At 43.6% G+C, this 27,358-nt stretch overlaps 1 protein-coding gene across 1 annotated transcript in view; it reads right to left on the bottom strand.

The window, feature by feature from the left end:
- Positions 1-27,358, bottom strand: part of USH2A (usherin) — a 903,954-nt gene that overhangs the window by 89,236 nt on the left and 787,360 nt on the right. The window contains exon 58 of the mRNA XM_066594449.1: positions 7,655-7,713. Within this exon, the coding sequence (XP_066450546.1) occupies positions 7,655-7,713 (59 nt within the window). The remainder of the gene's footprint in view (positions 1-7,654; positions 7,714-27,358) is intronic.

The raw sequence follows: 27,358 nt of genomic DNA on the forward strand, positions 1-27,358 counted from the left end.
AAAGGACCTGGAGCTGTAATAAAGGGCCGTTGGCTTAATAAAGGCATCGGGGACTCCAGGAGCTCAAATGAAGGGGCCACTGGGTGTACTCAGATACGGCCTATTTAGTGGACTCATACTGTACTACGTGAGCTCCGTCATCAATAAGACCTCATAGTTGTTGGATCACACAATATTCTGGATTATCAGTTTAAGGATTGACACATAGTATACTGTTGATACATTGATATATAGTAAACTGTTGTTTCTGACGGTAGCAGCGAGCTGATGTCGGCTTAGTTTTCGGACCTTGCGATATTTCACAATGTATCGGAGTGTCAGGCTTTCTGGATTATCGGATGTCGCTGGCTATTATTACACGTCCGCAGTGATATATGCATTCAGTATCCAGAGCAGCACTATTTTCCATCCTTGCACAAATCCCCAATTTGGCTACCCGTGAGCACCAGTTCAGCGTTCTGCGCTGTCCGACCACTCGGCCACTTGCTCAATATGACTGGCACCGGGATGACACCTTATTTCACGTCCCGCTGCACAGCTATCAGCCAGCGACAACTCTCAGCCACAAACCACCTAAAACCTGATTTGAACCGGTGACCCCTGGGTGAAAGGCGCTCTCTCTCGGTGACAGACCTCTAAGTCATCCATCCTGCCTGCGAATTGCGCTTCTTAATTGTTTGCTTTAGTGGACATTATAACTCCGCGCGGATGAACCTGTTGTGACCTCCCCCGGTCCGACATAATTGTTTTTTCAGAATGGATTTGATTTACTAGGTCCCCATGTGAAAGAATTCAGATCCTATGGAAGCTTCCAGCGCGGGGTCGCGATTTATCCGGCTCTGGTCACAGGTCAGAAATGTAATATCTACAGTTTAGCGAGCTGAGCCCCAGTCAATAGATAGAGATTTATGACGTTTAGAACAGATTCGATTATTTCAGGTGTTTTCTTGGAGTTGAACTTGTAGTCGGGACGTAATGAAGAGGTCAGAGAGCCCCTCTTAGCAAATGAATGACATAACTCTCAGCAGCACACCAATCTAGTATGTAATAGAGTACTTAAAGGGACAGTACACCTGAGATGAAGAGAAGACTCATCTGGTATTTTGTGGAGTCGGGGAATCGCTGTGGCTGTTTATTATTCTTCCGTTTCTGTTTATTATGCGACTATGTTCCTTCATGGCATCCGCAGACATTGCGTGGTCTCAATCCGAGTCCGGTGACCTTGCTAAGCAGGCGTGCCTCCAAAGATTTTACTGCTTGGGGTAAAGTGTGGAATGGTGCTCTTCCACTCATTTTGCATCCATTGAAGCACCAGTACACAAGATACATAACATATATTTGAACTACTGAGACTTGTCTGAAGTGACAGGGTAATAGAACATCCTGTAGTAGCCCAATAGTGTCCCCCTTAATGGCCCCAAGAGTAACAGTGACCCCAGCAGTGGCCCCTATAGTAAGTGTCCACCTTAGTAGTCCCTGTAGTAATAGTGACCCAAGCAGTGACCTAAATAGTAAGTGCCCCCTTATTGTCCCCAACAATAATAGTGACCCCCTTAATGGCCCCAGTACTTATAGTGACCCCTATTAGTGAATCTTGAAGTAATATTGACCCCATAGTAGCTCCACTAGCAATACTGACCCCCATAGTGGTCCCAGTAGTAGGTATTCCCCTTAATGGTCTCATTATTAATAGTAGCCCCCCCCCCCTACTATCACCAGCCGCAATAATGACCCCTATAGTGGCCCCAGTAGTAATAGTAATTAGTGGTTCCAGTAGTAAAAATGACCCAATTAGTAGTTCCAGCAGTAATAGTGACTCCCATATTAGCCCCAGAAGCAATAGCGACCCCCATAGTGGCCCCAGGAGTAATAATGACCACATTAATTGCCCCAGTATTAATAGTGACCGCAATAGTGGTCCCAGTAGTAATACCAGGTCTCACAGTGTCCCTAGTAGTAATAGTATTCCCATTAGTGGTACCAGTATTAGCAGTGACCACATTAGTGGCCCTAGTAGTAATAATTACTCACATAGTGGCCCTAGTAGTAACAGTGTCCCCATTAGTGATCCCAGTATTAATACCGGTAATGACCCCCAAAGGGGCTCAATTTGTCATAGTGACTCCCGTATTAATACTGTCCCCCTAAGTGGACCTCCCGCCAGCAGCAACCCAACACCATCAGCAATTTAACTCACTCTGGAAGTCTTACAACATAGAGACTGTGAGTGTGAACCAACCAGACCTGTAAAGTGTGTCTTGGAGCCACATCAGACCTGTGTATCTGAAAACACTGTAACTGGACCCTGTGAGGGCTGAGAGGCTGAGACAATGGTGTCAAGTATTGAGACACTGTTGCAAATTTCTGAAACTGTGTGACAAGGTCTATAGAACATCGCACTAATTCAGCTGCCAAGTAAAGACTGTGACTGCGTATCGCATTGTGTGCTCCATCGCTTAATCTTCCTTTCTGCGGGACCCCCAGCAGCTCGATCTGGAAAAGTTTCTCCTGATCTCCGAGCCCTCCATCTTCAGGTGACATAATAGGACTTAGTAAAAAGGTTGGTGCTTAGCTTACAAGGTTTCAGTGCAGTAACCCTATGTTTGCCCCTGGACTGGTAGGGGAGGAGTAATATCTCCTGCCACTCTCCCTATGTGCCGCTGTTCTGCCATTTCCTGGTGCACACTTACTGTGCGCCGACAGCCTTCATGCTGCTCTGATTGGCCAGCGCTGCTCACGTGACGAAATCAGAAAAGAGCGGCAGCTATCTTAGAAGACCGAAGAGGGTCCCGGGAACTGGCTGATCCAAGCGATGACAGCGGAGGGAGAGGCAGGTAATATAATTATAGGACATATTTTGTCCCAGGACCCCTGGGACCCTGTCAAGAGGTTCTCCGCTATCAACAATCCCTACTTCATAGGCCGGTCTCACACAACCGGATTTCCATTGCCAGCGGTCGCACGAGGGTCCGCAGCAAGTGGCATGCATTGAAAGGTATGTACTTTCGCTTTTTCCTTTACAATTGCGACAAACTAATTGAGATTTCTGCGAGCGGAGAAAAAAATCACAGCATGCTCTATTTGGCTGTGGACTACGTGCGGACGGTCTCCATTGACCCACAGCCCATCCGCAATTGACACTATGGATAGGCCGTGGATACTCGCGTCATCACTGAGCGACAGTGTGCCAAATACAAATATTAATAAAAGTAATCTGTACTGTACATGACTGACGGCGAGCGTCCGCGGTCATCCGCAGTACAGGAAATGGAGGTACACAGGGCTGCCGACCAGGGCCAGAGCGAGATCCCACTGCGGGCTCCCGCATGCAGAATCCGGACCGCTTGTGTGAGACTGACTGAAGAAGGATCCCGATAAGCTGATCACAAAGTCTCCTCCTGCTGAGACCTCCAATAATCAGCTGTAATCTGTGCAGAAAACTAGCAGGAAGTGGTATATTACCCTGCAGCGCCAACACAGGGAAACGATATATCACATTGTGTCCATTCAAAACAACGAGTTGTCTGTGCAACGCAGGGCAGTCCTCCAAGGACCACTTACTGTAACCACTCTGCCGCAGACATTCTGATTCTCTTTAGTGACTTTTAATGAACCTTGGATTCGACCAGTATAAACGAATTTCACACTTACATGCCTGTCTCTTTAAGGCCTAGAACCAAGATGAGTTGGGAGACATAGTGTTGGAGTTTCCAATGGACCGGGGGGGGGGGGCCAATTAACAAATGGATCAGTGTAAAATAATTATTAAATAAAACGAACATCATCACTCGTATCAATACGTTAGGAGCTCAGAGAGGACGGCGTCTGATGTGACCCCGAGTGTCCCCTTGCATGCACGTCAATCATTTTAATAAATTACTCAATTCCCTTCAGGCTGCAGTTCTCGGTGATAACAGATGGCTCGTATGAAATCATCAGCAATTTCTAAATCACCACAATAAATGTAAAATGATACGTCTCTGTTTTGTTAAAGTGGCAAAATCTAAAGGACGAGAGCTGACAAAATAGTGACATCACAAAAGGAGATGACAACAACTATTTACATATCTATCTATCTATCTGTCTATCTATCTATCTCATATATATCTATCTATCTCCTATCTATCTATCTCCTATCTATCTATCTATCTATCTATCTATCTCATATCTATCTCCTATCTATCTCATATCTATCTATCTATCTATCTATCTATCTATCTATCTCATATCTATCTATCTATCTCCTATCTATCTATCTATCTATCTATCTATCTATCTATCTCCTATCTATCTCATATCTATCTATCTATCTATCTCCTATCTATCTATCTATCTATCTATCTATCTATCTCATATCTATCTCATATCTATCTCATCTATCTATCTCATCTATCTATCTATTTATCTATCTATCTATCGCATATCTATCTATCTATCTATCTCATATCCATCTATCTAATATCTCTCTATCTCATTTCTATCTATCTATCTCATATCTATCTATCTACTATCTATCTATCTATCTATCTATCTATCTATCTATCTATCTATCCATCTCCTATCTATCTATCTCATATCTATCTATCTACTATCTATCTCATATCTATCGATCTATCTATCTATCTCATATCTATCTATCTATCTCATATCTATCTATCTCATATCTATCTCATCTATCTATCTCATATCTATCTATCTATCTCATATCTATCTATCTATCTCATATCTATCTATCTATATATCTATCTCATATCTATCTATCTACTATCTCATATCTATCTATCTATCTATCTATCTATCTATCTATCTATCTATCTATCTATCTATCTATCTACTATCTATCTCATATCTATCTATCTATCTACTATCTATCTCATATCTATCTATCTATCTATCTATCTATCTCATATCTATCTATCTATCTATCTATCTATCTCATATCTATCTATCTCATATCTATCTATCTATCTATCTATCTATCTATCTATCTATCTATCTATCTATCGCCTATCTATCTATCTATCTATCTAATATTTATCCCATATCTATCTATCTATCTATCTATCTATCTATCTCATATCTATCTATCTATCTCTCATATCTATCTATCTATCTCTCATATCTATCTATCTATCTATCTATCTATCTATCTATCTATCACATACCTCTTACATCTACCTGAATGTAAAGAAGACTAAAACTATGACAACTGCAAAAAATGACCAAATTCAAAATCAACAATGAGGTCATAGAACACGTGTGAGACTTCATCTTCCTTGGTGTGAACATTGACAGGGCTGGAGAATCTATGACAGAGATAAAACATAGGATAGTATTGGGGAGAAGCACGAGGCTAAACATGGACAAAATCTGGAAAAGTAGGGATATCGGCATAGCAACTAAATGCAGGATAGTAAGAACCAGACTCACTGGCCGGGCTCAGACTCACGGAGGACAAGAAGACCGGACTCAGACTCACCAGAGGGCAAGATGGCCGGGCTCAGACTCACGGAGGACAAGAAGACCGGACTCAGACTCACCAGAGGGCAAGATGGCCGGGCTCAGACTCACGGAGGACAAGATGACTGGACTCAGACTCATCAGAGGGCAAGATGACCAGACTCAGACTTATGGATTTTGGCCATGTAATGCCAGCATAGTTGCTAGAATAAGTTATAATGCTTGGACACATCAGTGACAAAAGAAAACTTGGCACCAAGGGACACGGTGAGTTATACTGTCAGAGGTGATACTGTCGCAGCAGATGCTGGTATGGATATCACACAACTGAAAGAAGCAAAACCGAAAAACATGGAGGAAGCTCGCCTGTAGGGTCACCGAGGGTTGTGACCAAATAAACGGCTAACAACAACAGACAGATAGATAGATAGATAGATAGATAGATAGATGAGATAGATAGATGAGATAGATAAATAGATGATAGATAGATAGATAGATGAGATAGATAGATAGATAGATAGATAGATAGATAGATAGATAGGAGATAGATAGATATGAGATAGATAGATAGATAGATAGATAGATAGATAGATAGATAGATAGATATGAGATAGATAGATTGATATGAGATAGATAGATATGAGATAGATAAATAGATGATAGATAGATAGATAGATAGATAGATAGGAGATAGATAGATATGAGATAGATAGATAGATATGCGATAGATAGATAGGAGATAGATAGATATGAGATAGATAGATAGATAGGAGATAGATAGATAGATAGATATGAGATAGATAGATAGATACGAGATAGATATGAGATAGATAGATAGATAGATAGATATGAGATAGATAGATAGGAGATAGATAGATACGAGATAGATAGATATGAGATAGATAGATAGATAGATAGATATGAGACAGATAGGAGATAGATAGATAGATAGATAGATATGAGATAGATAGATATGAGATAGATAGATAGATAGATAGATAGATAGATAGATATGAGACAGATAGGAGATAGATAGATAGATAGATAGATAGATATGAGATAGATAGATAGATACGAGATAGATATGAGATAGATAGATATATAGATATGAGATAGATAGATATCAGATAGATAGATAGATAGATAGATATCAGATAGATAGATAGATAGATAGGTGATAGATAGATAGATAGATAAATAGATATGAGATAGATAGATAGATAGATATGAGATAGATAGATAGATATGATATAGATAGATAGGCGATAGATAGATAGATATGAGATAGATAGATAGATAGGAGATATATAGATAGGAGATAGATAGATAGATATGAGATATATAGATAGAAGATAGATAGATATGAGATAGATAGATAGGAGATAGATAGATAGATTGATATAGATAGATAGATAGATAGGAGATAGATAGATGGATAGATAGATATGAGATAGATAGATAGATAGATAGATAGATAGATAGATAGATAGATAGATAGATATGAGATAGATAGATAGATAGATAGGAGATAGATAGATAGATAGACAGATAGATAGATAGATAGATACGAGATAGATAGATAGATAGATAGGAGATAGATATTAGATAGATAGATACATAGATAGATAGATACATAGATAGATAGGAGATAGATATTAGATAGATAGATAGATAGATAGATAGATAGATAGATACATAGATAGGAGATAGATAGATAGATATCAGATAGACTCGTAGAGTTAAAGTCGAGTTTAGTACAAAATCTATAAATGTAAATAAAAGCGTGGGGCTTCAGTCCACAATAATAAGATAACACTTGTGTATAAATTATTGATGCAAAGCAGCCAGATCCTAAATAAATATTTTAAACTGGGTTTAACCGGCGTGCAAAATGTATAATAGCGAGAAACGGAGAAGGAAAACGCTGGATTTATGTCCAGAATAAAGTGGGAAATTAACTTTTGCTGAGGCTGAAATCATTTTACTGCGCCGGATTCTTACTGGGAATTTACTAATTCACTTCTAGCAGTTTTGTCGTAATTTTTTTTCAGAAAGCTCGCAGAGCTGACGCCGACGCGGGCCCCTCGCGCCACGGAACACTGAAGTGGTTATCACCCATCAAGGTAATTACTTTCAAGTTGAAATAATTACTCTATCAATGTTAATGGTTTTTCAACTTCAATAAAGCACTCACCTGCCGATAATCACCGCTCACCTCGTGCTCCCGCGCAATTCCCTCTCTATTAGGAGGTTATAATGGAGCTGATAGAGTGGTCACTTGTCCTGAACAGCTGCTGAGTTTCACTTTAGTCTTCTATGAACCATAAAAAAATGAGTCTTCTGAGAATGATTTGCTTGTAACAAGCCCTTGAATGGTGAAGAATGCCGTCCCTAAACCGAGGCGGGAAAACCTGTTGTGTCTAGAAGTGGGCCCATTACAGAACGGCTCCAATTACAGAGCACTGCCCCTTTAAAAAAATCAGCGCACAAACTATTTGGTTGTCCCATCTTCCAATTTCATTCTATCATATTCTAGCATTTCCTTTTTGACCAGCATATTGTGCCATATCTGCGCCGCGCGCTCTGGAAGCACTATGAACAGCGAATTGTAGGTGGGGGGTCCTGGTACAGATTATGCACTGGAGTCCGAGCCTCAAATTCCATCTCTGTGTCCATAACCTGGATAGGTGTATGACAAGCATATCAGAGCTGCTCACCCAGCTTTCCCAGACTCCTAAATGGAAAATTTGCAGCAGCGCAGTAAGTGAATAATTTGGCAGATCTGCCAATTGGACGTTTGGCACAACTGGGTGGGAACCTCTGTAGGAGCTGTAATAGCTGCCAGATCGTTATCCAGCTCTTCCCGAACAGCATTTTATCTTCAGGCTGTATTCACACATCTTCTTCTTCCTCTCTTTTTGCTCGCAGTCTTTGCTGTGATTTTTTTGTAAATGCATTTGGATGATAGGAAACATATTACATACCCTGAAAATATTCCCCTGCATGTCTTGAAGTCCAGATTTCTGGAAGACGTCTGGCACCGTCAGTATCCCCACCGCTGTCGATAGTCCTCAGAGAGCGTCCTGTATCCGCCATCATTTCTGCCCTTGTTTTGAAACAGCCTACATGCAGCGGCTCCGTCATGTTTCAGAATAGGTCAAACTCCCGTGGACTCATGCCTGGGGAGGAAGCGGGATGCTCCAACACCTCCCAACACCTCTTTGAAACAGTTGGTTCACAGTTGCGACCAGATGAAGGAGAGCGTTGTGCAGGATGATAGGCGAACTCTGCAGGAGAGCTGGTCTCTTGCTACGCAGTGGCGGTCGAAGGTGATGTTGCAAGAATGAATGGTAATATTGGGCGCTCACAGTAACATGGGGAGGGATGGAGCACGATGGTGTCACACACTGGTAGTCAAACACAACAATACGCATTATCTTAACGTTGCTTGGCTCTTGCTTGAATTTCTTGGGCCAAGGAAAATGTTGGAGCCTCCCCAGCGCAGACCATCTTTACAGCTCAGACTGGTAGCTCCCTGCTCACCTCTCCTGAATTGTGTTAATGCGTCTCAGAAAAGATTCTCATATCCAACCAGATGGGGCGCAGACACTTCTATTCGGTGCAAAGCTTGAACCTCGGAAACGTTGTATGGAATCCATCCGCTAGTGACTTTTCCCATTTTCAGGTATACTGTCCGACTCGTACGCACAGATTTGGATGTAATGTTTATCTCCGCAGCCAAACCTTCGCACAGACATCGGCGGTCTTTATCTAGCAGCAGGCAGACTTGAGCAATGAAGGATTCGTCCATGGCAGTCTCAAGCCTTCCTGCTCCGGCTTTGTGTTCGAAACTTTCACTTCCTACCTAAAATGCTGCTACCCACCTCACCACGCTCTGCTAGGGCAGTGCCTCTTCACCGAATGCTTCTGGAAGGCCTTGAGGGCACTTTCATACATTCCTACCAGGAGCAGCCTGAATTTTCATGAAAGACATCCGCTCACGTCAAGAGAACATTTTTTAAAGGGTGGTATTTGGTGAGATGCCATCGGTTGACGGGTGCTGAGTAGCGACGAGCGAGCACCAAAATGCTCGGGTGCTCGTTACTCGGGACGAAATTTTCGCGATGCTCGAGGGTTCGTTTCGAGTAACGAACCCCATTGAAGTCAATGGGCGACCCGAGCATTTTTGTATATCGCCGATGCTCGCTAAGGTTTCCATTTGTGAAAATCTGGGCAATTCAAGAAAGTGATGGGAACGACACAGCAACGGATAGGGCAGGCGAGGGGCTACATGTTGGGCTGCATCTCAAGTTCCCAGGTCCCACTATTAAGCCACAATAGCGGCAAGAGTGCCCCCCCCCCCCGCACTGTCAGCGTAAAGATCGTTCTCCTCTGCCATAGCTGTAACAGCTGTGGCAGAGAAGAACGATGTTTGCCCATTGAATTCAATGGAGCCGGCAATACAGCAGGTTCCACTGAAAGCAATGGGCTGCCGGCGATCGCAGGATGAATTGTCGGGAAGGGGTTAAATATATAAGCCCTTCCCTGCAATTCATCCAGAAATGTGTTACAATAAAAATATATACCGGCGTATAAGGCGACGGGGCGTATAAGACGACCCCCCAACTGTCACCTTATACGCCGGCAATACAGTGGAGCAAAGAATAAAAATCATTACTCACTTCTTCTGACGTTCTGCGCCGCTCCTGCAGGCTGTCGCTCCCTCCTGGTCCACGGCATTGCTTTCTGGACGCAGGGCTTGAAATCCCCGCCTCCAGAAACACAGCCAATCACAGCCATTCAATGACATCATTGTCATTGGCTGTGATTGGCTGAAGGCACGTGTGTTTCTGGAGGCGGAGATTTAAAGCCCTTCGTAGTGAAATCAATGCTCTGCCGGGAACCAGGAGGGAGCGACAGCCTGCAGCAGCGCCGCAGAACGTCAGAAGAAGTGAGTAATGATTTTTATTCTTTGCTCCGCTGTATTCCCGGCGTATAAGGTGACAGTTGGGTGGTCGTCTTATACGCCCCGTCGCCTTACACGTCGGTATATATTTTTATTGTAACACATTTCTGGATGAATTGCAGGGAAGGGCTTATATATTTAAGCCCTTCCCGACAATTCATCCCGCGCACGTCGGCAGCCCATTGCATTCAGTGGAACCTGCTGTATTGCCGGCTCCATTGAATTCAATGGGCAAACATCGTTCTTCTCTGTCACAGTTGTTACAGCTGTGGCAGAGAAGAATGATTTGTCTTCTATATGTTCTCAATGGGGTCGGCGCTGCTGCCGCCGGCCCCATTGAGCGCATATAGAGAAGAGAACAGAAATCGCAGATCGCACATAGGTGCGATCTGCGATTTCTATGGCCTTAAGAAGGACCGTTGGGGTTCTTGAAACCTAAAATACTCCTAACGCTCTCCCTATAGCAGCTCCACCAAGATACCACTTTCCCTGAACTATGTCAGAATGCATCTGTGGCGAGCCGCGGGAGGGCAGATTTTAATACTCGGGTGACACCTAATCTCGCCAGCCACTCACTGCAGGGGGGTGGTATAGGGCTTGAACGTTGCAGGGGGAAGTTGTAATGCCTTCCCTGTCTTTCTATTGGCCAGAAAAGCGCGCAAATTTCTCAGGGAAGAAAATGAAAGTAACCCGAACACCGCGTGGTACTCGTTACGAGTAACGAGCATCTCGAACACCCTAATACTCGAACGAGTATCAAGCTCAGACGAGTATGCTCGCTCATCTCTAGTGCTGAGACCTTCTGGACGATACTATAGAAAACACTTATGACCTCTATTTTCATATGACTATAAACCACATTTTCTCTGACTTGATCAGCCTTAACAGCTTGAGAGAAGAGAACAACTCAAGAACTGAACTACTCAAACTCTAGACTACTCTACACTTACAAAAGGGGGTGCATTACTATGTTTTGCCATTTTGTGAGTCTCTGTTCACTGCCTGTCGGTCTGTCTGAGCCACCCGTCCATTGGTTGTGGACTCCCGATTCCTGTTTCTGTATAGCTACCCGTCTGTTGGTGGGCGGACGCCTGATTTATATCCTGACCCCTAGTCTGTTGGTAGGCAGATTTTAGGGCCCTGTCTGTCTGAGCCACCAGTCCATTGGTTGTGGATGCCTGATTCCTGTTCCTGTATTTCTACCCGTCCGTTGGTGGGCGAACGCCCGATCTGAATCCTGTCCCCTATGACCGTTGGTAGGCGGATGTTATGCCCTGTTTGGTCTGTTTCCTTGTCTGCGTCTGAGTTCCAGCTCTGTCTGTTACCTGTCCTGCATTATGCAGTCTGTATTCCTGTCCCGGTATCAGTCCTGCGGTGTGGTGCGTCCTGCGGACTTAATTTTCTGTACACCCCTGTATTGTATGTACCTGAGCCTTTTCCCCTCTAGCTACGTGCACGCTATTTGTTACATTTGCTCCCCCCTTCACAGGTGTTTTGGCGTTTGCACTAGGCCCGTAGTGATAAGTCCTGTACTACGTAATGTCTTTTGGAGGAGTCGCATAATTTTTTGTTGTTATGTTTAAAGGGTCCGGAGGCCCCTTTTTTAAAGGGGAGGTACCGTTACGTGTGCTGCTGGGATCTGTAGTTCTAAGCTTCCTAGCAGCACAGCTACAGGTGGTTGAGGGTTAATTGAGCTGGCTGGGTATGGTACTTCCTGCTAGCCAATTACCTGGGTCTGTGCTCACATATAAACCCTGCTCCTGTCAGTCTCTGTCTGGGTTCTAGAGTGAGCAGTCATGAATCCTTGTCTGTTGCAAGTAGGCCGGGTTGTGTCTCTCTGCTTCCCTCAAGACAGTTTGGACACCTGTAGTCCTGGTCTGCAGCACATGCACCTCCCCTCTTCCTACTCCTTTACAGAGGCGGCTCCAAACGTCTTATGTCTCCCCTCTTTGTGAAATTTAGTGAATCCCTGACACAGCTCCCTATGTCAGCTCAGTGGCTGACTGTCTATCCGCCCTGTATGAGGACACATAGACTTGCTGTGAGTTTCATCTATGTGAAGTGTGTGGTTATTCATGTCCGTTTGTATGTTTATTTTCTGTCAGTCTTGTTGCAGCTTGATGTGTGAAGTGTGCTCTGTTCTGTTCTGTTGCAGCTGGACTCCTGGTTAGTGTAGGGACTAGCGGTATAACCAGGAGCCGTGAAGTGGCCTGCTAGCTTTCATGTTTTGTACAAAATATCAACTAATACCTGGTATTTATATATGGCTTATCATCTGCTATTAGTCTTTGCATTTTGGCTGCTGTATGCTGTGTTCTCTGCTCTGTGTGTCCTGTTGTTCAGTCCCTGTCATGTGGCATGTGTATGTCTCCTGTTCTGGTGGTGTGGTTCCTAGGATCAGCTGGGGACCAGATCCGAAGACCGCTGGGCAATCCTTTATTGGGGCGATGTCCCCGCTTAGGTAGGGCCATGCCATCCTCCCTTGTAGCACAGGGTCAGTTGCCTGAAACCCGTGTGACCCTTATACAACCTGTGTGCGTGCATCCATTCCTCGTTGGGTACGATCGTGTTAGCCCTCTGCTTAGTTTGCCCACACGATCGTAACAAATACATTGTAGCAACTTGCGGAGAGATTTGTGTGGCTTCTGCGGATATGTTGAACTCACAGAGCATTGTCTACACTGATACAGGATGGGCTAGGCACAGGATTACTGTTTCTGGATGGAAACAAGTGCTCTCATTCACCAACAGTAAACTATTATGAAGAAAATTGTGAGAAATTGAAACACCAAGTACAGTGGTGCTTGAAAGTTTGTGAACCCTAGAGAGTTTTCCATATCTCAGCTTATATTTGACTTAAAACGACATCAAATGTTTACACAAGTCCTAAAAGTAGAAAAAGCAGACCAAATCAAACAAATAAGTCAAAAGTATTAGATGTGGTCATTAATTTATTTATTATCTAGTATCACATATCTGTGAGTGGTAAAAGTATCTGGTGCGACCCCCTCATGTAGCAAGAACTGCATCTAAACATTTCCAGTAATTGTTGATTAGTCCTGCACATCAGCTTGGGGGACTTTTAGCTCATTCCTCCTCATAAAGCAGCTTCAGCTCTGCCATGTTGGTGGTTTCCTCCCATAAACTGCCCACTTCAGGTCCTTCCACAACATTTCTATAGGATTAAGGGCAGGACATTGACTTGGCCACTCCGAAACGTTCACCTTCTTCTTTAACCATTCTGTTGTAGGATGACTCTTGCTGCATGACCCACATTCTCCTGAGACTCCCCTCTTGTTCAGATGTCCTGACTTTTTCCTTTAGAATTTGCTGGCATCTTTCAGAATTCACTGATCCAGCAATGATGGCAAGCCGTCCTGTCCGAAATGTAGCAAAACAGGCCCAAACCAACATACTATCCCGCATGTGTCACACATGGTAGGAAGTTTAATGCAGTGTTTTCTCTCTCCAAACATAATAACATTATAATGCTTCTCATTTAAGCTCTATTTTGGTTTCATTCGTCAACAAAACGTTGTTCCAATAACCTTCTGGCTTGCCCAGCTGATCTTTAGCAAACTGTAGACAGGCAGCCATGTTCTTTTTGGAGAGCAGCGGCTTCCTCCTTGCAATCTTGCTATGCACACCATTGTTGTTCAGTGTCCTCCTGATGGTGGACTCATGAAGATAAACATTAGCTAATGTTAGAAAGGCCTTTAGTTACTTAGATTTTACCTTGGGTTCCTTTGTGACCTCAAGGACTATTATATGCCCTGCTCTCGGTGTGATCTTTGTTGGTCGGCCACTACTGTTGGTCTTGGATTTCCTCAATTTGTACCCAATCTGTCTGACTGTGCATTGGTGGAGTCCAAACGCTTTAGGATGGTTTTGTAACCTTTTCCTACTTGATGAGCATCAACCATTCCTCTTAGCTCATCAGAAATCTCCTTTCTTCTTGCAAGTCACACTTCCACCCACTTGCTTCAAATATCAGACTGATAGATCCCTGTTCTTTAAATACAACAGGTCCCTCACAGCTGATTGTCGTCACACTGATGCAAACCACCTAAATCTAATTTCACCTTCAGATTATCTGCTAATCCTGCAGGTTCACATACTTTTGCTTCTGACAGACATGTGATATTAGATCATTTTCAGCAATAAATAAATGACCAATTCTAATATTTTTTTACTCACTTCTTTGATTTTGTTCTCTTTATCTACTTTTAGGACTTGTGTGAAAATTTGATGTCGGTTTAGGTCAAACATAAGCAGAAATATGGACAATTCTGAAGGATTCACAAACTTTCAAGCACCACTGTATATTAAAACGTTGTAGAACTTTTCATTATAATGATTGAGCTTCATTTGCATAAAATAAAATTAAAAAACTTTAAGTAAAGCTCCAGCCTGGAGCAAAAACACAAAATATTCTGTAGAATTCCTAAAATATAATTTTTTATATAACACTGTAATAGAAAATGTTTCCTTTATCCAGTGAAGCTCTACCAATAATAACCTTCAGCGTACCCTACTGGTCACTAGGGGTCTCCCTTCCTGACATTTAACTGTCCACTGCCTGTTAAGTGATGTCCGTCTCTAGTAACAGAGATAATAAGACAGTTTATAGGCAGTCTAGTAGCAGGTTTTGTCTCATGATTCCCATTGAAGTCTATGAAGAAGAGAAGTGGGAAGCTGCTGCTCAGCGAGAGACTCACACAGAAGTAGCTGCAGCTAATAGTAAATGGTTTACTGCCTTACAGCTGCTATAATCATATCTGCACTGCTCAGTACCTCTTGTGTCCTCCCTGATGCTGTTATGTATGGTTTTGCTTTGATGAGTTAGATGCAAAATCTGCTGTTTCCTCCATGTGCAGTGTATAGAGAACATCCCAAAAGCAGTCTCCACCCACCAGCTCAAAGAGAACGGAGAATCATAATTGCACCCATCAGAATGAAAAACTGGTGATAAATGCAGCATACAAGTCATATAATGGCCAGATATAGCATTACTTCTTATGTACACACACAGCAGGTTATTCTGAAAAATGACTTGAAAGTGCGGCTACACTTAATTAATGACAAAACTCACCGGCACTGTTAACGTTGACCTGGAGAATGTGGCTGATGTGAGGTCACTTGTGCCCTCCTCATACATGATAATATATTGTCCTATGATTCCATGAGGTCTTGTTGGTGCTGTCCAGGTGAGACGCACAGAATAAGGACTTGTTACTTCTGCAGTTGGTGGATCTAAACCTTCAGGAGCAGCTTCAGGTGTGCGGACAAGCGACCATGAGCTCTGCAGCGAGCCCTCGCTGTTCTGTGCAGTGACGGAGTATTCATAGTCTGTGAAAGGTTTCAAGTCTTCAGAATTATCGGTGTATTCTAAAACCCCAGCAGGCAAGGAGTCTGTTGTTATGTCTTCACGGCTGCCAGCAAGACGCCTGCAGAGGAGATAAACCATTATCAAGAGCAAGACTATTCCAGAGTCAAAGGCAATGAAAACTCAGGAGATCCTGGATGGGATCATGTGTTCTGGGATGGCCAATGTAGCAACAGATGTATCAAAATGTAACTGAAATGTGATAACTTGTCGCAACAAAGTATCTTTACACAACAAAGTAATTGCAAGAACAAATAACTGGAAGCTCAGAACCTTTGCTAAGTCCGTATGATTATACATTAAAGTATTGAGATGTTCTCGAGCGGCCAAACTCAAAATCCTTACATATCACATAAAGAAAGTTCTTACAGAGAAGATTCCCATAGAAAGCAAATGCATTTACATGAAAAGTAACAAGTAACCGTGTGATCACTATCATCCATATCGGATTCATTGAGATGGTCCTAAGGACTTTTGTGTTTTTTTTCCATAGGGAAGCAATAAGGCTGCATTAGTTTCGGAGTAATCTGGAGGATTTACCTTAATTCATGGGCAAAGCTGTATGATGTGTAGAGCCCTAGCCTAAGAGAGAGAACTAGTGGAACATGCAAGCGTCATGTCCTGTTGGGGTGATTCCTTTCCATTAATAGAGTACCTTAGATGTAACACATTAAAGGGCTAATCCCAAGATAATAACAGGGTAGGGGATAAGTGTCTGGTTATTGGGGATCCAGCTCCTGGGACCATGACTGATCTTGTATTCCATTATATGAATGGAGTGGCAGTCAGGTATGCGCACTGCTACTCAATTCATCTCTATGGGACTGCCATAGGGAAATCGAGTACAGCGCTTAGCAATCTCTGACAGCCCCACAGAGATGAATGGAGCAGCAGTGCACATGCTTGGCTGCTGCCTCTGTCATATGAGGGGAGGGGCATGCATGCCTTTGTTCTTGTGATGAGATGGTGTCCTATCAGTTCGACCCCACTGATCAGACACTTATTCCCCATCCTGTGAATAAAGGATAAGTTAAATTCTTAGGGAAACCCCTTTAAAGTAGGTTGCACAAAAAGTTTATTTGGCTCCTATGCTGACCTATGTGTCTCCATGGTAACAGACTACAAGCAGACCCTGTGTAGTCTGATCATCTTCCTCCACTTACTACCTCCTCTTCTATCTAATGCACATGCAATGGTAGAGATGGCAATAGCAAAAGAGTAACAGATGACTGCTAGATGAGACTACACACAGGCTCTGCTTGTAGTCTGTAACCATAGAGACACATAGGTCAGTGCTGGAGCTGTATATACAAACCAGCTGAAGATTGTTTTATAAATCAAGTTTTATATTAAGACTATTTGTTTTTATTCAGTTACAAAATTGTTCACATCCTTGAAAAAAAGACTTCTTGATGAAACACCTCTAACCAAACCCACAACCTAATGGCTGATGACATGCCGAATGGGAAGTACAGTATGGACCTCCATATACATTTATCTGCATAGTGATCGTATTTCCATCATTGTAATATCACTACCCTACGTCATTATGCTTCCACCACACCCACTGATGCTCTACTGTTTGGTAGCGGCGGAGAGAGTCCTGGATACAATCTAACATTGTGGGGAAAATAGACCAATAGAATTTGTGTATATTTATTAATATCATTTTTTCACATTTTCAACTGCAATATCTCCATTATGTGCAAACATACGGTACAAATTTTTGCTAAGATATATATTTCCATCTGTTTACTTTATTCTGGAAGCACATTTGAAAAATTTTCATTTTTTTTAACCATTTAGGAGACGTACAAATTTAACACACATTAACATTTTGAGGAACACTTTGTTTTCTTACACCAAGCCAAGATTGCAAAGGCTCATGGGTGTCAGAATGATGGATACCCCCACACATGACCCGATTTTAAAAACTACACCCCTTAATGTAGTCACTGAGGGGGTCAGGAGGATTTTGACCCCACAGATTTTTTTCAGGAGTTAATGCAATTTACAGGAGAAAAAATAAAATGTCATATTTTTGCAAATATGTCATTTTAAAGGCAATTTTTGTTTCTAGAGTGCACATGAAAATGAGGATTTACACCCCAAAATGGATCCCCCTGTTTGTCCTGTGTTCAGAAATATACCCGTTGTGGCCCTAATCTAATATATGTATGCTCAACGGGCCCAAACCAAAAGGAGCAGTCGGTGACTTTCAGAACAGATATTTTGCTTCAAGGCGTTTTAGGCCCCATAGCCCAGTTGTAGAGCCCTTGAGTGGCCAAAACGATAGAAAACCCCCACAAATGACCCCATTTTAAAAACTAGACCCCTTAAAGAATCCGTCTAGGGGTGTACTGCATATTTTGACATCACCGTTTTTGAATAAATCTAAGCAAAGCAGAAGGAAAAAAATTACGATTTTCACTTTTTTTGCCAATTGTGTCATTTTAAAAACATTTTGTTTGTACAGCACACATAAGAATGAAGTCTTTCATCCCAAAATCGATCCCCCTGTTTGTCCCGTGTTCAGAAACATATCAATTGTTGCCCTAATCTACTTACAGGACACACGGCTCAGCCTGTAATGGAGGGAACACCCGTTGGATTGCAGGGCACAACTAAATAAATTCCAGGCCCCATTGTTAATTTGTGCAGAAAAAAAATTGACTCCCTAAAAATAACACCCCCCTTTCCTTTTTGGCGTTCCCTAAAATGGATAAAAGTAATAAAAGTAATAATGTAAACTGTGTGGTATGTCTGAAAACGGGTAATCATGGAGGCTGGTTGGGATGGGCACATGGGGCAATAAAACTGGGTATCCCGCCTTAGTTACGTAATTTCATCTTCCCTCACGGATACGGTCTATAAGAGGAGAGGAAACTTTAACTTTTTAAACTTTTTATTTTAACTTTTTTAACTTTACATCATCATCGTTATCCAATGGATAACGGCGATCATGTGACCAGGAACCACATACAGCCGTCCCCAGTGACATCTCCCTGCACTTGGCTATCTTTGACAACCGGTCGCAGGGAGATTTGAAATTTGCCGGGCTCTCTGGCCTTCTGAACATGCGTGCCACATTGGTGCATGCGCAGAAGCCTACGGCAGGTCCAGACTGCCGCAGGACATTATAGATGTGAGTATTTCCAGCTGCCCCCATGGATCCGATCCATAAGGACAGCTGAAACTAACTATTTTAAACAGTTTTTTTACTTTTCCGTGATCACCATCACGTGCCCGGGGTCCCCGCAATCCCCGATATTATCTCCTGCCTCCCGGCTACCTTCAGGAGTCGGGAGCCAGGAGATTTCAAATCTCCGGGGCAATCCAGGCTGCTGCTCGTGAGGTCATATGTCTGGCACACATGCTTAGAAGACCGGCATCAGTCCTGGATGACTAGGCTGCTGTGGGACATCGCGGAGGATGGGAAGGAGTACGCTCAGCTGTGGATCCATGAGGGCAGCTGAATCTTTAACTTTACTTAACTTTTTATTTATTTCTATGCGATCGGCGTTATCCATTGGATAGCGCCGATCTCATTACCGATGGGGGGTCCCCGCGTCCTCTCATGACTGCTCCATGTTGTCGGTTACCTCCGGGAACCAACAGCATGGAGCTGTCACGTCCACAGCCCACGTGGCTTTAATCCTCAGGGGATGTGTGTTTTTACGTCCCTGGGAATTAAAGCCCACTTAGGCAGGACATAAAAAGGCAATGGGGCCAACACTAAGGGGTTAAGGACCAGGCTGTTTTGATCCTAAAGGAGCAGACACTTTTTAGGGATTTTCCCCATCTGGTGGTTTACTGGACTATTTTATTTTCTTCAGCTACCAAAATAATTTTTCCTGTGTTTTTTTCACTGTCTTTTTTTCCCATTTTTTAGGTTTATTGGGGCTTAAAACTAAAAAAAAAAATTTTTTTTAAGTTTATAGTTTTTAAAATTGTGGTGGCCTGGACAGCGCCTCTATATGTCTTGACCTGATGGACCTATAATGCTTCACAGATGGTGATAGTTGAAGCAGTCAGAGTGGTGTAGAGAGAGGAAACCCTGTCCCTATGCAGGGACATCAGATGAGAGCATGCATGGAATAAAGGCCGGGGGAGCTAGGTGGGCCCCCAGACAAATAACAGTGGAAGTGGAAAGAAAGAAAATTCCTGCACTCAGGGTAACCTCAGTGGGAACACCTTGTCAAAAGGCCTTACGTAGGTATGGTCAAGTGCAAGTTGTGAGCGGGGAGTTGGTGTGAAGTGGTCGAGTGATGGAGATGGAGGAGAGATGGGCTGCTTCTTCTGCCAGAGCTAAGCCATGCTGGCGTCCCTCCTTCTAGAAGTTTGCCCTTTCGTGGTTTTGGAACTTCAGAAACGGCAAGTCATGCGAGAGCAGTGAGAGACCACCTGATGTTAAGCACAAGTGTGAAAGAGGTCTAGAGTCCATCCAGTGGAGAGAGTTTCATCAAAGAGAGAGATCGATCCAATAGATAACTGTGACTGTGGATATATATGCCTTGGGAAACTCGAACTGCATAAGTGTAAGGAAAACAGGCGAAGAATGTAAGCCTGCTACTAATACTCTAATATTGTTCAAGTTGCTTCGTACAAGTTGTTCCTTGAAAAAACGTTTAGGTAAAAGAACCAGACTGCGCGCTGCCGCTTCTTGCAGAAAAAGTACTTTCTGTGTGTGAACTACTCTTTATTCAAGTTGGGTATCTGCCGCTGATTTCAGGAACCTTCGCGTCACGGTGACAAAACAGGAACTTAAGGTAACCCAGGTTACTAAACATGATCTCCCCCGTTAGTAACGAGGTCGGGTTAGGAGGAGACAGTAGAGCCCCGTGACAGGGTGCTACTTCGTTTACCCCACTGTCTCTCCGGGCTGAGGGCCTGATCCTCGGACGCTGCACTAGTAATCTGATAATCCAGACATGCCCGCAGTTTATAATAGGACCCGTGGCTTGCAGAACTATGACAACATTTTCTTGTAAGCGGTGATTTTGTCTGTATTAGTGGTTACACGGCGCGCCGCCGGTCCTTTACTGCTTTGTATTACGGGACGGCTTGACAATCGGCCAGGGAAAGCTTTCATTTAACGTAACAGTATAATGTAACGGGGAGACAAATGTGCGGCGTACGGATATAATATGACATTTTTTCCATCCTGCTTGACACAAAGCACTTTTTTGTCCTGATTTAAATAGGTCAAGTCTGGTGGCAAATACAGGAGATCTGGGATAGATTCCTGGGACCGCCATCTCCGCCGCCGCCGCTCCTTCAAGCTACTGGAGTTTGATTAGGAAGAAAATAATGGGAATAGAGAAGCAGCGAATTACACCGAAGGCAGATAGGAGAAGCGAACTGCAGGAATTACACTCTGCTGGGTGTTATATTAAATCGCTATTCCAGCAGCGCCATAAAAAAAATCGCTTTTTTGCATTTATTTGCCTCCCCTTTCACCTGTTAGGCCGAGTTCACATGTTCAGGGTTCCGGCACAGATTCCTCTCCCCAGTCCTGACAAATGTTACCGATAATTCTAGAACATCGTACTTGCATGTCACCCAACTGCACAAAATCCTTGCTAACAAGCCTGGGGTCATCCCAGAGGCCGCTCAGCGGAGTAAAACACACGTCACTCCATGTGAAAGGACCTTAATGCTCCATGACCTCCAGGCACATCATGAAGGGTCAAAGTTTGTATGGAACCTGATAGGGAGTCAATGCGGCTCCATACAATGCGGGTGCCCACTCTCTTTCAAAGCCTGTAACAGACAAGATCAGTGCTCTGTTATCTCTTTCAATGTCGCTGGCAACTCTGACAGCAGCATTTAAATGGCCCAATCAGAGTCTGAGGGTGCTGAATGTCCCCTCCCGAGGAGATTACGAGGTGCCGTTCGTTTGCCATGACAGCTGGAGGCCTCCAGAGCTGCTATTCCAAAATGACTGTGAGATCAAGGGTATGTAGAAGGGTATTACATCACACTGCAGGAACAATCAAACAATCGCAAGTTCAATTCCTCTATAGGGACTAAAAATGAGCAAAAATAGTTTTATTGATTAGTAAAAAAAGGGTGCTGAAAATGAAACCTTTTCCTGTATGTATAATAAAAAAATCAAAATAAAACAAATAAAACCATATTTGGTATCGCTGCATCCGTAAAAGTCTGATATACCAAAGTAACGCATTATTTATAGTAACGTCGGCAGAAAAAAGTTGTACTTTTTTGGTCACCCCAACTCCAAAAAAAATGTAATGAGGAGCGACCAAAAAGTAATATTAACCCCAAAATGGTACCAAATGGAAACTATAGGATGACCCACAAAAAACAAGCCCTTGCACAACTATATCGACGGAAAAATTAAAAAGTTACGTCGGTCAGAAGATGGCGACACAAAATAATTATGTTTTTTTCCAAAGATACTGAACATCAAAAAGCACTCTATACATTTGGTCTCATCGTAATCGCACCGACCTGCAGAATAACGTTATCATGTTATTTTTGCTGTAGTGTGTACACCGTAAAAACAAGACCTCCTCCAAGATGGCGGAACTGCATCTTATTCCCATTGCACTCCACTTGCAATTTTTTAAAAGTTCCTCAGTACATTATACGACACATCAAATAGCACCATTGAAAAATACAACTCGTCCCGCAAACAACAAGTCCTCAGACAGCGACGGTGGTGAAAAATAAGAGTTATTTTTGAAAGTGGGGAGGAAAAACTGAAAATGAAAAAAAAATGTCTGCGCCATTCAGAGGTTAAGCTTCTTGCCAGCGGTGATGACCCCTAGAGCGGAAAATACTCAGTAACTACCTAAATTTTTATGTTAAACATTTGAGGTGTATTGCAGCCGTTTGAAAGAACCTGAATGGCAATAGATGCTTCACTGTTGGGTTGGGGACAGCAAATGGACCAGGTTAATGTATGGTGGATTTCGCTACTCCCTCATGTGCACCTTTGTTAGTTGGTCGACATCTGGTCATATTTTTATTTCTAAATTATAAGTACTAAATAATAATTGGAAAATGGTTTTGGTGGCTGAATTTTAAGAACACGTCTGAATTTGCCGCTCTGCCAGATGGCCAGGTTAAATGATGCTCCCAATCCAAGTTCAGTGCCCCATCCGAGAGTATAAAAAAGACATTTCAATTATCATCGAAAGCCCTCTCTTGCTCCATTTAATTATTTTTGTGATGTGAATCCATGGGAACGCCTGTTTCCAGGCATCTAGTCGTAGTCTTATACACTATATTGACAAAAGTACTGGCCCCCACCAATCTTGTGCAGTGAGGTGGTGTGTGAGCATTAGGAATAAAAGAGAGGATCACACAAGAGATCCAAGTACAGAAACCATCAGATGCCACCAGGTCTAGAGCTGACAACAGGGTCCGGTGGTGGGATGTCACCAGGTGTAGAGCTGACAATGGGGTCTGGTTGGGGAATGTCACCAGGTGTAGAGCTGACAACGGGGTCTGGTGGTGGAATGGCACCAGGTGTAGAGCTGACAATGGGGTCTGGTAGGGGGATGTCACCAGGTGTAGAGCTGACAACGGGGTCTGGTGGGGGGGATATCACCAGGTGTAGAGCTGACAACGGGGTCTGCTGGGGGAATGTCACCAGGTGTAGAGCTGACAACGGGGTCTGGTGGGGGGATGTCACCAGGTGTAGAGCTGACAACGGGGTCTGGTAGGGGGATGTCACCAGGTGTAGAGCTGACAATGGGGTCTGGTTGGGGAATGTCACTAGGTGTAGAGCTGACAACGGGGTCTGGTGGTGGAATGGCACCAGGTGTAGAGCTGACAACGGGGTCTGGTAGGGGGATGTCACCAGGTGTAGAGCTGACAACAGGGTCTGGTGGTGGGATGTTACCAGGTGTAGAGCTGACAACGGGGTCTGGTGGGGGGGATATCACCAGGTGTAGAGCTGACAACGGGGTCTGCTGGGGGAATGTCACCAGGTGTAGAGCTGACAACGGAGTCTGGTGGGGGGATGTCATGAGGTGTAGAGCTGACAACGGGGTCTGGTGGCGGGATGTCACCAACCAATCAGTACAGAACATCGCATCTTCTGGACCTTCCAGAGTTCACTGTTGGCCATGTTATTGGGAGATGAAACCATCCGTTGCATGCGGTGCAGCCACATTCAGGGAGACCTCGTAAACTTACAAAACATAGACAATGAAGCCTTGTAGGAGCTGTGAAGGCATCACACACACCGTCTGCCCTCGCTCAGGGGGGTCTCACAGGCCATTGGAACGTCCATTAGTACCAGAAACATCCATAGGGAATAACATGAGAATGGTTACCATGGATTCCAGCAGTGAATGTACAGCGGCGCCTGCAATGATGCTTGGAGCATTGGTCTGTAAGTGAGTCGAAGCAAGTGTTGTGGATGGGTGAATAACAATACACCATCTTCGGATCGGATGGCAGCACTTGAGTGTGGCGCTTGACTGGGGAGCGGTTTCTACGAGACTGCATCACGCCAACAGTGAAGGTTGGAGAAGGTTCTGTTATTGTGTGTGGGGTTTCTGCTGGGTAGGACTGGGGCCATTGGTTATAGTGAAGTCACACACACCACCAATGGGTACAGAGACATTCCAGACAATGTGGCATCACCTACCCTGTAGCAATACTTTGGTACAGCTCCGTGTCTCTACCAACATGACCAAGCACCATGTCATACAGTACGCAGTGTGGAGGAGCAGAACGTCTGCAAATGTTATTCACCAGAGCAAAGTCCAGATCTCAATCCCAATGAGCATTTTTGGGACGAACTAGGATGCCGTATCAGTATATACCCAACATTGCCATCATGCTTCACATCATGATCTGAAGCTCTCATTGAAAAATGGAGGCAAATCCCTCCATGCATCTATGGGAATTTGGTTGAATTGAGCCTAGGAGGGTTACTGCAGTCATTGAGGCTAAAGCCAGCCCAACACCAGAATAAAAAAATTGGCATTAAATCCAATTTCATCACCTTCTATGTCCCTATACTTCTGTTAACATGGTGTCTAGTCAGATTCTAACTGATTCTGTTCATTATACTAAACTGTTCACTTTTCATACAAATGTTATAGAGTTGACGATAGACATTTCATAGTTTGGCCCCTAATTTACATACTTGATCAGCTTGACTGAAAGGGAGTAATCCTGAAATGCAGGTGAATAGGGGAGCTGCTTGCAGGTATGCCAGACAACTGTAGTGGATGACCTTTCCCTAAACCTTATGGACTTCAACCATCGAGGGAAGTCTCACCTACAGTAGATCAGTGCGTGCTGAGGCCGGTGGTAGCTATGTGTCTTTGTGATTCACAATGAACCCACCTATTGTTGCAAACGATACCACAAGGATGGACTGGTCATGTGTGCTCAGCCATTATCTGGTGGGCCCCTGAGCCAGTGGAGTTTGTTGTAAAGGATTGTGCATCACCAACAACACAGCTATTGCAACTCTCCCCTTGGGCAGCACACACAAGCCAATGACCTCTAGATGGCACACAGTTGTCAGCAGCTCCTGTTTCCAGAATGTCAAGAGGAGCTACACCCCGGATCACATTAGGTGGCATTTAGTTGTTAGCAGTCCCGGGTCCTCTCTCTTCCATCACCACTCTGCTGTTGCTTATTGCTACTTTCAGTTGCAAAAGCTCTACAATGTGATAGGGGCCAAGAGGGGCTGAAGGAGTTAATATATGTTGCTTATCAAAATGAATATATTGCAAATATTTTGTATGTGAACAGAACTCATGACTATTGAGAAATAGGCTTGTGATTTCTCTCCTAAGTTGTACGTCTGATCTAAATGGAAATCAGGAAGTTCACCATAGCAGATGTTCATAAATGTAGCAAGAGATGGCCTAACCACAAGAGAATTATCAGCAATTTCTTAAAGATGTGTTTGTCTGAGTCATATATCACACGTCTAAAGTTAAATGTCAAGTTATAAGATGTAAAAGTCATGAGTTTGAGATGTATGTAAAATCACGAGTTTTTCCTTGTTTAGCCACGAGGGGGGACTGGCTATAAAAGCCAAGAGATACAGACAATAAAATAGAGTTCATTGTTTCAACCATATACCGTGTGTAATGGTCAATGCTTTGACTCTCAAGGGAGCGCTCCTGCTTAGGTCAATTTGGAAGCGGACAACATCACTGACCAGTCTGTTTGTGCAGACTAACCCTCGACAGTTTTTGGCGTCCAACTAGGGGGCGGGGCTTATCTTTACGGGACATCGCAACCAGTAGACTGAAACAAACTCCTGGCCCGTTGACGTGGATACTGGATCCTGAGACCCCAGACTGAAAACACCGGTGTAAAGGTAAGAGCTTATCTTACTATTATACAGTCTGGATTCTTTAGATCTCTGTGTGTCTCTAACGGACTAGAGGTTGGTTGTTGCCTGTTTCCTATATTTTCTGCCCCGTCCATATTTTAGAGTGAATAAGTTCATTTAACTGTCCTAGACGGAAGAACTCACTCATTGGGACTTAAAGAGTCATGTTGTCTGTATTGGAGATTGAAATAATTGTTATTGTTATAGTCTCATTTCTGGCAGTCATATTGTTACTCTGGATCTGTTATAATATTACTAAAAGTTCCCTAAGAGGCGAAGTCTGGTCTCCCCTGAATCCTAGTGTTTGAAGTTGACCACGTTTTAGTTCTGTAAATCTATTCCGGGACAGGGAACTGTGTGTTCCCAGATAATCTCAGTGATTATCTTAGTTTACTGTGTGAAATATACGTCCTGTATACTTAGTGAAGAATAGTTGGAAGTGGTCAAGATGGGTTCTGAACAATCTAAGATATATCATACTCCTATTGAAATAATTAAAGATAGAGAAGGGGAGGACATTTGCAGACAAGCCTATAAAGTTTACAAACGTATAGGCCTCAAGAAGGCGGGAACATTCAATTATGAATTTTGGTCACAATATGAGGATAAGCATAGAAAGGAAATAAGAAATAAGGGTTTGGAAAAGGGCATGAAGGCCATCCTGGACTGCTCTAAAACAGCAGAAGACGAACACTGGGACTCCGAGTCCCGAGGCGAGGGCATTTTAGTTTATTGTCCTATGGCCCGGCCACCGATACACGTTCCCATGGAAACCCCTACGGTTCCATTGGTCCCTCCTGTCGTCCCGGCCGCTCCACCAATGTCTCCTAATAATCCCTTTAATTCTCTGTATCCCAATTTGCCGCCCCTGCCTCCTACGTATCCACAGGCTACTGCCCAGATGGATACACCTCCCTACAGCCCTCAATCAGGATCCCCGGGCCCTGAAGTAAATAGAGGTCCGGCTTGGGATTGTCCACGTTGTGGTCAACAGAATGCCTGTTTTAGAGAACTCTGTACGGTATGTGGGACTCCACATCCCAGGGATCAGTGTAGACAACCGGTTCCCTTGTTCCCAGTTACAACCTCCACTACCCATTATAGAGAACCAAACAGACCGAGTCCACCATTGGGCATGGTCAGACAAGAAGACACCGACAGACCATCGTCTTCTAATGACAGACCCACGGACGCACATAGACCAACT

The sequence above is a fragment of the Eleutherodactylus coqui genome, chromosome 3 (genome assembly GCF_035609145.1).
Source record: "Eleutherodactylus coqui strain aEleCoq1 chromosome 3, aEleCoq1.hap1, whole genome shotgun sequence".
Classification (NCBI taxonomy): Eukaryota; Metazoa; Chordata; class Amphibia; order Anura; family Eleutherodactylidae; genus Eleutherodactylus; species Eleutherodactylus coqui.